The sequence below is a fragment of the Musca vetustissima genome, unplaced genomic scaffold (assembly GCF_032173495.1).
Source record: "Musca vetustissima isolate MV318-11 ecotype Yass unplaced genomic scaffold, APGP_CSIRO_Mvet_v1 utg6369, whole genome shotgun sequence".
Taxonomy (NCBI): domain Eukaryota; kingdom Metazoa; phylum Arthropoda; class Insecta; order Diptera; family Muscidae; genus Musca; species Musca vetustissima.
Genome location: NW_026889093.1, coordinates 791,330 through 803,667, shown reverse-complemented (window position 1 = coordinate 803,667; position 12,338 = coordinate 791,330). Strand labels below are relative to the sequence as shown.

General features: G+C 35.6%; 1 protein-coding gene across 1 annotated transcript in view; it reads left to right on the top strand.

Moving 5' to 3' along the window:
• The window catches only part of LOC133336815 (uncharacterized), a 36,546-nt gene extending 24,486 nt beyond the window's left edge, over window positions 1-12,060 (top strand). Inside the window, exons 2-8 of the mRNA XM_061545094.1 lie at window positions 6,381-6,522; window positions 6,646-7,306; window positions 7,450-7,548; window positions 7,613-7,717; window positions 9,029-10,018; window positions 10,079-10,141; window positions 11,021-12,060. Coding sequence (XP_061401078.1) covers window positions 6,381-6,522; window positions 6,646-7,306; window positions 7,450-7,548; window positions 7,613-7,717; window positions 9,029-10,018; window positions 10,079-10,141; window positions 11,021-12,044 — 3,084 coding nt within the window. The 3' untranslated portion in view covers window positions 12,045-12,060. The remainder of the gene's footprint in view (window positions 1-6,380; window positions 6,523-6,645; window positions 7,307-7,449; window positions 7,549-7,612; window positions 7,718-9,028; window positions 10,019-10,078; window positions 10,142-11,020) is intronic.
• Window positions 12,061-12,338: the final 278 nt, after the last annotated feature.

The following is a 12,338-nucleotide window of genomic DNA, read 5'->3' as shown; positions in this document are numbered from 1 at the left end:
AAATGAAATATATACAGCCGACGCCCGGTATAACGAATGATATATTGTCAGACCCATTCGTTACACCCAGTATATAAATTTGGAAAACTTTCGTTATATGCGATGGTCAGTGTAAAAAGTCGACTATTTTACTCATTCGTTATAACAAACAAATTTTTACATAGCCCCCATATAAGGCTATTTAATGGTCATAACAATATTTCCAATAGAAGCTTTAAAATTTCTGGAAAGACAAAAATACAAATGAAGTTACCAGTTTGACCACAATCTTTTGTCAATGCCGATCGTCATATATCGTATATATGAATCGATATAATATTGATATACTAATGGACTGATTGTTACACATTTCTGTTCGAAGTTGCGTTTAACCGGTTAATATCTTGGTGCCTGTTAATTTATCAATTCGGCTTTTAAGGGTGTATAAAATTTTCTAGCATATATAGAATATATGTTACATAGTATATAAGTCCTTCTTTGGCATAGCTTCCATAAAATAGTCCCATTTGATTTTAGATATTTTGAAGAACCTTGCTGCATTTTCCAATTGTATTGGCTGTAATTTGGCGTTTCGACTTCTTAAGGGGCAAAAACCTTCCGTTAAGAAATGTTTCATTATCGGTTCTTTTTTGACATAGCCCATATACAGCTGCGATCAAATTAATAGCAGCTTCATGTATTGAAATATTACCACTGAAGAAAGCCATTTTCTTTTTTTTTTTAAATCTGGCCATATTATAGTTAAAACTTTACCAATTGCTATCTTTATTGTAATAATAACAAAAAGTTTTGTATTTTGGAAATTTTGTGTTAAAAGGGATTTATTCTAGAATTGAGGTCGGTAAAAAAATAGCAGCTGCAATGAAAACTATAATGAGATAAAATACATTACTTTCGTGGACGTTAAAACTTTGTTGTCCAACTTTTGGTGTGTAACTCTGCTTGAATCGACTAGTTTTTGCATTTTTCGCACGGAATTTTTAGTCAAGCTTCAAAAACGTTCAAACCATCACAAGTGATCCACCATCTTTGATCGTTTTAGGAATCATAATTTTTGTTTTGTGGACGTCGCACATACTGTCAACATATCGACGTCTCCGAACAATAGTATACTAAGTCGACTTAGCATGTTTTAAAGTTCTTTACGTTTTTAGATAACACGGTCCTTAATTTATATTCTCTGAAATTTTGGTTAAATAAGCAAAAATGTAATTTGGTTATCATCGGGCAATCCAAACCAAAGTTATAAGCAAAAATGTAAGATATATGAAACTTCCATACTTTGAGAGCTTCTACTGAAAAACTCACTTGTAATGGACCCACCAAATTTTAAATACTTAAAATATCCTAAGATCTTTTCAAATCTTAGTGACTGACAATTATTACCAATTCTTCCCTCAACCCTCAGGATCGGGGTAAAATCCAAGTGTCATGAATTTTGCATATGCTCGGGATTTAGATCTGAAATTGGTTTCCATAGAAAGCCGACAATATAGCAACAACTTATTCCCGGAAATTTGTCTATTTGAAAACTTTTTTCGTAAAAAAATCACAGCTAAAACTCGTGAAGTAATAATCTTTTGTTTTCTTATTTTTTGTCTCTTTAACAATAATTTACATACTGTGTTGTATTAGTCACCATAGATCTGTATTTAGAAGTATTGAATGATTTTTTTAATACTGCCCAAAAAAACATATATTTGTTTTTTATGTTACTTCTCTCTTTCATATCACACCAAAGTGCCACCATAGTCTCTCATAAGTTTTACTAAATAATATCACGTATTATATTTCAAAACCAAATTATGATAGCAAGTCATTATAAGCGTCAATGATGTCAATTAGCAGTAATGTCACGTACCATTCCGAAAAAACAACAACAACCAAAATATTGAAAAGCAAAACTAAGAAAACACAATCGGATGGTTTTGATTGATAAGTTCTATGCTAAAGACCAAGTTTTTAAATCGCAGTTCAATGATTAAAAGAAATGATTACACATAATATTTTTTTTAGCTAATTGTGACATAATTAGCTACCCAATGCGATTGGAAAATATTCTAAATATATATTTTTTGGAATGGAAATTTTTTTACAAATGCAACATAGTGGAAGTGATGCAAATGTGGTATTGGTTGGTAATGTGGTATAGTCACTTTTTTTGTAAACTGAAAATTTTAGAATAACTAAAACATGTTCTATAGTTTGCTGTTCTCAAAAAAATAAGATAGCAATGACCTGTTTAATTTATTTAAATCACGTTGAGAATCAGTACCAAAAATAAAATTTTTCATGAAATTGACTTTTTTTCGGTTGAAGTTTAAAAATAATTTTTTGTTTTACGGATGTACTTTAATCGTTATTACTAAAGCATTAAAATAATCAGTATGAACTAAAAATCAAATAATATGCGCGATTGCACCACATAATCACCAATTTGAAAAAAAAACTAGACATTTCTTCAGTAAACACAAGTGTAGGTAATGTGGTATACCTTGATTCTGCATGAAAAAACATTGTGAAACATTTGTACTCTACGAGAGTCTACCATGAATCACAAGGATGAAAAACAAAGGCTATGAGTTTTAACAATTTCCCCATACAAAAATTAAATATTTCCATGTGTAGACATTATTATATAATAAAAATTTAAGTTCCACTCAAAGTATCCGTTAAAAATCTTAACAGACATAAATCTCGAGCTAATTCGCATTCATTAAAAACAATAAATTATATAAGATATCAATTGGAAGTGAAAATTATACTATACCACATTAACATCATGTGGTATACCACATTACCTGCACTTTTTTAAAATCAATTTTAATGGAGTTTCAAATATTTTCTCAAATATCTCTTAAATTGATAGAAAAATATTATTTTCAAATTTATACATGGAAAGACAACACATGTAGCATGTTAAGTGCAAAATTTCAATTTAATCGGATAAAAAATAAAAATTTGGCTATCTAAAAACAAATGGGTATACCACATTTGCATCACCTCCTATAGTTTATAGGAGATCAAGGAAGTGGGGAAAAGTTTGGTTTCCCTTTCTCTCTCAACAATTTAACATACGAAAATCTGAATCCGACTTCTGAAAAATTTAAAGGGTCTGTACTTTCCTGATTGCGATAAATGATTTAAACAGATAATATTTTAAGCTTATACTCTGAAACATTATTCGGGAATGCAAGAATCTACTAATTTTTAAAATTTTTTTCGATGTCATAATGGACAATTGTAAAAATGTCTACATTCTTGCAGGTCCTGGAAGTGACATTATGTAGCCTTTCTGTCCCAAAATTTTCTATTTTTTATGTTAGCGGACTTTCATTTTAACGACGAACTAAAAATGTTTGAGTTTTTCATTGAAACAAATATCCACATAATGGTCATACTATATGTATACATACATGTGTGCGTGTATATTTGTGTATGTTTTCTTGTTGTTGTTGCTGCTGTAGTAGAATAGTTAAAAAGCTTTTTGTTATACAAATATTGACACAAAATATTAGTTAACTATTCTATGAATGTTTACCATATTTTTTTTCTAGTTTCTCGTAATTTCGTGAATATTCAATTACGTTCAGAAAACAACGAAAAGAAAACATAACGGTCTATTACCGTTAATCATATTTTAATAGCATGAAAATATGGTTGCCAGTTTGGAAATATATACAACAGAATCGAAGAAAAATTCAGTCATGCTATTTGTTAGTTTAAAAAATATCACAAACATTACATTATTGGAAATATCAGTTCACGATAAATTGTTAATAGTGGGAATTTCAGATTACCATAATTTAAAAGAACTTCTCCTAAAAAAATGTTTCATATAAATTAATTTTGCGACATACGAGGACATCTATACATACTTCAGGCCTATGCAGTGCTGACTGGGGTCAACTGACGTTTCCTTTAAAAAAATAATTGTTCCATAAGCCGAGCTTAAAAAAAATTTCCAGCCTCGTCGGTCTTGTGCGCAGCTCTTCCAATTTAAAAGGTCATGTTTCGAAATGTTGTCTTCCACTTGATCTTTCCCCTTCTGCGTAAACTATGAGTTGACTCGCTATTATAAGCCTTTTGAGCTGGGGCATCCTCATCCATTCTCAAAACATGACCTAGCCACCGTAGTCGCTGCAGCTCGTTGTCGATGTCCGAGAATAGATGGTACAGCTCATGGTTCATTCGACGGTGATATTCACCGTCGACGCAGATCGGCATATAGATCTTTCGGAGATCTTTGCTTGCGCAAGTACCCATGCTTCAGATCCATACACCAGCACGGTTGGTATCAGCTAGTAATGGCATTGTTTTTGAATTGGTTACTCAGACCATAGTAGCATCTGTTGGCCAACACTAGTTTTGTTTATGGAGGTACCGAAGCATATAAAGCCATTCACTACCTGGAAGCTGTAGTTTTCAAGTTCCACAGTTGGTCCCAGTCTACTGGAGATCTTGCTCGTTGATACCATCAGCTTGATCTTCTCGGCATTTACTGTCGGACCTACTTTCTCAATTCGTTCAAAGGTGGGTGTTACCGCTCGCAAATGTAGATGTCGTCGGCGTAGGCGAGTAACACGTGTTGTTTGGTGTGCGGAGTGTCATTTCTGTTCACCTTTAACTGCAGGATGTTGTTTAAATCCGAGAGCTCCTTTCAGACTTTAACTGCTGACCTTGTGCCAATTGTGCCACACCCTGTGTGGGTCTATTCCAGGATTTGGCGCAGTGTGAAAATCTGGTCTATAGTGGATTTGCCAGACCTGAAGCCGCACTGAAAAAATCCAATAATATCATTGACCATTGGTTTTAGGCGCTCACACAGACCGCTGGATAGCACTTTATATGCGATGGGAAGGAGACTAAATACTCTATTGTTTACACATATCGTCTTGTTTCCTTTTTTTGTGCACGTGTCACAGGATGCTGAGGTTTCAATCATTGGACATGCATTCATCTACCCAAATTGTGTCGGCCACCGGTCTTGAATAGTTTGGCTGGTAATCCTTCGGCACGTGCTGCTTTATTATTCTTCTGCCGATTAATTGCTATTCTGACCTCATCTTGGCTAGGTGGTATATATAATCTATACCGTCATCTCTTATTGGTTCTGGGGTGTCTTCTTCACCGTTACTATTTGGTAGCAGAAGCTTTGCACAATGCTCGTTCCAGATCCTCAACACGCTGTCTGTATCTGTCACCAGGTTTCCTTCTTCATCCCTGCAGGAAGATGTGACTGCTCCAAAAGCTTTGGGTTGGTGTTTTCTCGTTGGAAAAATTTATGGACTTTATTCTGACTCTCGATGTTCTCTTGCTCTAGTCTTCCCTGTTTTTTTATCGTTTCTCCCGATAATTATCTCTCGCATTGCGGGTTAATAATGTTTGCAGGGTTGCCCTATACACAGTGTTTTTACTTCTATATTATTATCGGAACAAGGAGTGCTTTCGACTAGCATGTGGCTAAGTTGATTGGAGTAGGCTTCTGCTGTTGTGCTTGCAGCGTTTCGACGTTTGCGTGCTGTGTTAGACCTTTGCTGCTACATTAAGACGAGTGCGAATCTTGGCAGCCACAATGTAATGGTCCAACCGATATTCGCTCCTCGGATCGATTGAATGTCTAAAACACTGAATGAATGCCTTCCGTCTATCACAACATGATCAATTTGGTTTCTCGGAAAAATCCAGGTGGCCTTGTGTATATCGAGATTCTTGAATCTGGTGCTGCTAACCACCATGGTATTTTTGGTATAGACCACATTTTACATGCTGATGATATTTTTAGACTGAAGTTGATGTAAATTGGTCTCCGGATTCTTTTATAGAAAAACCATCTAGCATAAAATTTGCAATTTATTTCCCTACTTCAAAAAAGACTCCACTTAACGATTCGCGTCCTTTGGAACTACACTAGAGCGAATGTGTGTGTACCACCCTATTCTTTAACGATGTTTTAATTTGTTGTTTTGTTTGAACATGTCAAGGGATCGTCTTCCAACTTCTGAGTAATAAGAGATAGTAACAAGTTTGCTAATGAGGATAATTATTGAATTTTCGCATGAGCAAAGACCAATCGATTTTAAAGGGTTTACGTATCGTTTTCTTTGACTAAAAAGTTGTTGTGCATCTTGAGAGCACCTGATAACTATCGACGACCAATTTAGTTGGGGCCTTTGAATTTGTAAAGTTTCAAAGATTTAAAAAGCAAAAAATCTACAGATTTGATGGAACCTTGTACTGAGATAGGAGAAATTTTAGAGAATAAAGGAATTCTGAAATTAAAGTCGCTGTAGATTTTTTAAAATTTATTTGATTTTTTAATTATTTTTAATAAATGTTTATCAAAACAAAAAAATATTTGTTTTTGTTTCTCATTTCAGATCGAACGCGGTGATACCCTGCCACAACAAGTTTGTGTTACATGTGCCAAAAACACCATATCCGCCTGCCTCTTCAAAAAGAAATGTGAGGATGCGGATAATTTCTTTCGGCAGCAATTACTTCTGAGTAAAAATGATGACAGTAAACATCACCTGCAAGACAATCATGAATCGGAAGCTGAAGAAGAAATTCTAACCAATGGTCGAAATCATCGGACCGTTAATGAAGATGACGAAGACAATAGTGAACGTAGCTATAAACAAGAACAACAACCACATCACAGACAAATCAATGGCCAACATAGAAATGATATCGGTTATCAAGTCCCAGACAATCAAACTCACGATGAGGAAGAGGATGAAGAAGATGACGACGATGATCATCATGAAAATGCCATGATGAAAGCCGCTCTCAACAATAATGGCCAAAAACAGCCGACATTCGATTTTAATTCCATACGCCTGATGCACGAATATATGCAACAACATTTGAGTAAATTTAATGGAATGCAAAGTCATCACCAGTCTGCAGCAGGTGGTGGTGGCGGTAGTGATGCAGAGGTCGGTGGTAATGGCAGCGCCACAGATTCCGATGATCAAGATGATGAAGAACATTTACCGTTAATACCTGAAATTGAATTGATAACACCCAGTGAGGAGGCGGGGGGTAGTAATGGTGGTAGTGGTGTGGGGCAGGAAGCATCCGGAGAGGGTAATTCTACGGTTGCTATGCGTGGTTATCAGTGTCCTCATTGTTATCAAATATTCGAAATGCGTCAAGTCCTCAAGGCTCACATGCAAAGTGTCCATGGCACAGCGGGACCGGTGTATGAGTGTACGAATTGTAAGAAGACCTATTTCTATAAGAGATTCCTGGAAAAGCATATACGTCGCGGACGTTGTGTTAAAAAGCGACGTAATCAAACGTAAGTGAAAAATTTCGATTATTTATTAATTCGAAATAAATAGAAAAATAAATAATAAAATAGTGGTATTTTCTCCATCAGCTCCCCTCATAAACACTCTAATAATTTTTTTGTAACCCAGTCATATTTTTCTCTTTTTACAGTCGCCCAATGCAATGTTCCGATTGTAATGTCCTCTTTCCCACTGGCCATCATTTGGGCTGGCACAAACGCACAGGCTGTCCATCAAAGACAGCAAAAATGTAAGTAGTAATACCTTTATATTTTTTCTGACTTTTCCTAATGCGATTGTTTAATTTTTTTCAGGCCCCTACAGCAGCTATTCAAGCAGAATATTGTTCAGTACAATAACTTTCCACGTCGCATTGGAATGCGTAAACCTGAGAATGCCTTATATTTGCATAACCGGAAGTAAGTTTATTTTCTGGTTTCATAGTGACTCATTGTTAAGTGAGGAAATAGTGTAGCATACTTTTAGGCGTCATTTGAATTTGTTTTAATGTACAAATTGAAATGACTTCCCAAAAAGTTTGTATGGGCTTTTAAACCAATGGAACAAAAAATTCATATAAACAGATTTTGAGATGAGAAGCAGAGACATTTTTTACCTTATTAAAATCCGAGGAGGATTTCCCAGACATGCAAATGTACACGTCCGACCAATTACAATGTGACAGGAAATCATGATCAATGTTTGAGGTTAAAACAATTTAGCAACTTGTAATTTTCCTATCCGCAATGCAGTACATCGTTATCACATAGAATAATAATCCTTCATGTTTTGCCATACCTCTCATATAAGAGTCCCGACCCATTTTAGTTATTTGGAAAGCCCACCTTAGCTTTAGCGGCTGTATATAAGATTGAGTTCAATTAGGAATAACTGGGAGTAGTAATCCCATGTATATAAGGAAAACTTCTTTGATATGACAACCATTGTGTTTGGCAAAGTTAAAGGTTGGGTGACCGCCCGAACAGGATGTACACCTCTGATGAATACGTTAGATCTAAAACTAGATGTCTATGGCTTCTATTTCATAATGATCTTCACTTAGTTGTTTTCGTCATCTCATTTGGAAGACCAGAGATTAAATTGTGTGACTTGAGATTGGGCAAGGTCATGGCCAGATATATATTACGTATATTCTGTAATTGAGTTTCATTCATTCGTCGATGGCCTAACATCTAGCTTAGCTACTAACAAAAGATTTATGAATTAGCGACATTTCCCAATCTGGAGCATTTTAAACAGTTCGGTCGCCATCTTGATTTCTAGATTCTACAGTTGAAAAATACTTTAATTTCAATAAATGTTTGTGTCTGCTCACATCTTAGATTTTTCTTTATATATCGATAATTCTATCTGTCACATATAATCACTAGTGAGTGAGAATCTCAAATCCATATTGACTGGAACCGGAACAGAGAGTTGCATATACTCTCTGCAGAATTTTACGTTTTTCAATATTTAATTTCAAAACAGTATTTAGTACTATACAGATCATTATTTTGAATTATTATTATTGCAAATTAAATCCATAATCTGATCATAACATCTATTCGAATTCCCATGTTAATACTAAGTCTAAAATACAATTATATTTTGTACAAAAGCGTTAGCACTACCAAAATCTTAAAAGCTAATTCGAATTCAACTTATATATTTAAAGTTGTATATCTTTCACTTCCATTCACTAATTTCATTTGCTTCCCTTCTTTCAGGTTGATGATGGCCAATAACAAACGTAAAGGACGTACTCGCATCAAGTTGGACGCACGCAAAATCGCCCTGGCCAAACAGTTGATATTACGCGAAGCCACAACAACGGTTATAGCCAATGAATTGAATATCTCGCGCACCTTTGCCTGGCGTTTGCGTAAAAGTCTGGTCAACGGTGTCAGTCTACACGAACGTGTCATAGATCCACCCGAAGGTGAAGAAGGTGATGAGGGTGGTGATAACAATGGTTATGATGTAAATGTAAATGAATCAGCTGCCAATGCTGCAACAACGGATGCCGTAGAGAATTTCGCACATAAGTCTGATAACTTTTTGAATCATCATCCATTCACTGAGCACATTAAATGTGAAAATCCCGATACTGAAGATGAAATGGAAGGCGATGGTGGTAGTGGTGATCATAATGAACTGCCCAATGGTGAAGACCAAGATTTACAACAGCAACATCATTTACAAATGTTACATGAAAATCAACAACTCGACCAACATACACAGGCATTGAGGCAAGCGGCAGCAGTGGCTACATCGGTCATCCAAAGAGCCACAACTGCAGCAGCAACGGAACAAAATTTAACTCAGCAACAACAGAAGGCCATAGAACAAAAATTTCATAACACAATATCTGTAGTACAACAACAAAGACTTATGGAATTAAATCCCAATAAAGAATACACTGTTCCGCATCGTCATCATTCTGCGCAGCAGAGAAAATCCGATGATGATGAGGATGATGATGGTACTGAGAGTAGACAGGATAGTGAAATGACTGAAGATACTCATCATTATCTTCAACAACAGCAACAACAAGAGACTGATATGAACAAATGTGGTGTTAATAGTCAACAGCAACAACAACAGAAATATTTAAAAACTAATTCCCTAAATAACATACCCGATCCCTTAGTTGCAGGATCAAGTAGCAGTAAAATGTCGCTAATATCACAGTTGACACCAGCAGTAGCTGCAGCCATGTAAGTTCGGAAATTTAATGATTAAGCTTCTTTAAATGATTATGATTTTTTCTTTTTTAGAAACCAATTACCGGTTAATTTATCCATACGGCCAATAGCATCAATGCAGAATAATAATGAATCGTAAGTTTTAACATAATACACATATGCTTCAATTGTCACAGAATTGACAGAGGTGGTATACGTTGATCTAGTGGGCCAACCTGCCACCAGTTAAATTTATAGATATAGATTATATATATTCTGGACCCGGATTTAAAACAACGGAACATTTCAAAGTCAGTAATATCACATGAACCATCCATGAGATCAAGAAGGAATGTGAGACTTGATAATCAAGTCCATACCATATTAGGCAATTTCTCATACATTAAATGTCCTCAATTTCAAAATCCAATACAGAAATAAAATTCGGACATTAATTTGATGCAGTTCTCATAATGACAACCGGGTAATGCATTTTCCTGGTTTATATCCAGTCTTCTAGAACATTTTCTCTTGTTTTGAATCGCTAGCGGCTATACGTTATATTTGAACGTCCTTTTGTCGGATCGTTTTCATTTATCGATTGTTAATCCGATTGCAATCCTTTATTAGAGTTGTTTTGGGATTCGATTTTTGTACAATGATTATCTGGCCTTGACACTCTTAGTTGTGGAAAATATTAGAGAAGTCTAGACTAACATATATATTTTGTTCGGAACTAGTAGAGTTAACATTAACATTAGACTTTAAATTAATTTCCTGTCTCCAGAACTGCACAATATGTTGTCCAGGTGCCATCATCGCCTATGTGGGGTATATTTATATTGTGGTTAGTCATTGTAGGAATTGTTTCATATTGTTTCACATACTGTGAAATGTTTAATATTAATTTATCTTGATGTTCTGATATTTACAGATAAGGGCATTCAAGATCGAGTTCTATTTCGTCATCACTTTTGTATTTTCTTTCTTCCGTCTGGAATTCTAATAATAGTTTTCTTTCACTTTCTTTTGCAGCCCATCAAACGATGCCACAACGAACAATCCCAAAAAGAAACCACGCAAACCGAATGTTTTCATTGATGATGAAAAATATGCCATGGCCAAAATGTTGGTGGCCCAGAATGCCTCAACCATGGAAATTGCAAAAGCATTGAATGTCTCACAAATGACAGCTTGGAAACTGAGAGATGCCATTATTAAAGGTGTGCCACTATCATATCGAAATCGTCGTGATATGCGTATGACATCGATGTCCTCCGGCAGGGCGGAAGAAGATGTTGCCAGTAGTAGTAGTATGATGCCAGCAGCGATGAGTGAACCTAATGAAACCAATCAACGTGAAACAGATGCTGAACGGCAACAGCAAGCCCTGTTGGTACAACAACAATTGGAACATCAACAAAAGTTACAGCAACAACATTTACAACAACAGCAACAAATACAGCAGCTATTACAAAGGCAACAACAATTACAACAGCAGCAACAACAATTGGAACAGCAAAAACAAAAACGTTTACAGCAACAACAGCTCGAAGAACAACAGCAGCAGCAACAATTACAACTTCAACAACAACAGCAGCAGCAACAACACGAACACAAATCTTCAAACCCGAGACGTCGTCTTAAGGCAGCTGAACGTGAAATTCGCGACAAAGAAATTACACGAGAAATCCTGGAACTTATCAAAGAGGATAGCAACATACAATATTGGAAGGTATCGGCCCGTCTGGCCGAAAAAGGTTATGCCATTTCACCCTCCTCGGTGTGTCAAAAATTAAAATCCATGGGTATACATAGGCGCTGGAAGCCTGGTGATAAGCCACCCCTGATCGATATGGAACATTTAAAGGCCACAGCGGCGACAACAGCAACAGCATCCTCGGCATTGGCTGCAAATAATAGTTTGGCAGCAGTTGCCACACTGGCAGCCGCAGCGGCTGCCGTTAATGCACAAAATGCCTCCTCATCTGCTGATGAAAGTTATGAGCAGCAATTCGATATGGGTGGCGCACATTTTCTTAGTGCCTTTACACGTTAGGAAAATAGATTGAGGGAAAGAGTGTATGAATTGAGGAGAATATAAATTAGTGTTATTATTGGAGAACAAACAACAAAATTATATTAATAATAAAAAATAGGGCCATTCAGAGCCATCAGCATATAGTATATATCCTAGTTATAGCATGAAATATAGAAATGTATATTTATTGCATTATTAACTGTTTGCAGCTAAAACAAAAAAAAAAACACATTCATACATACTACACATTTAGGGAAATTTTTTGGAAATCATGATGATGCCTAATAAGAAGTATATATATACATAACCTAC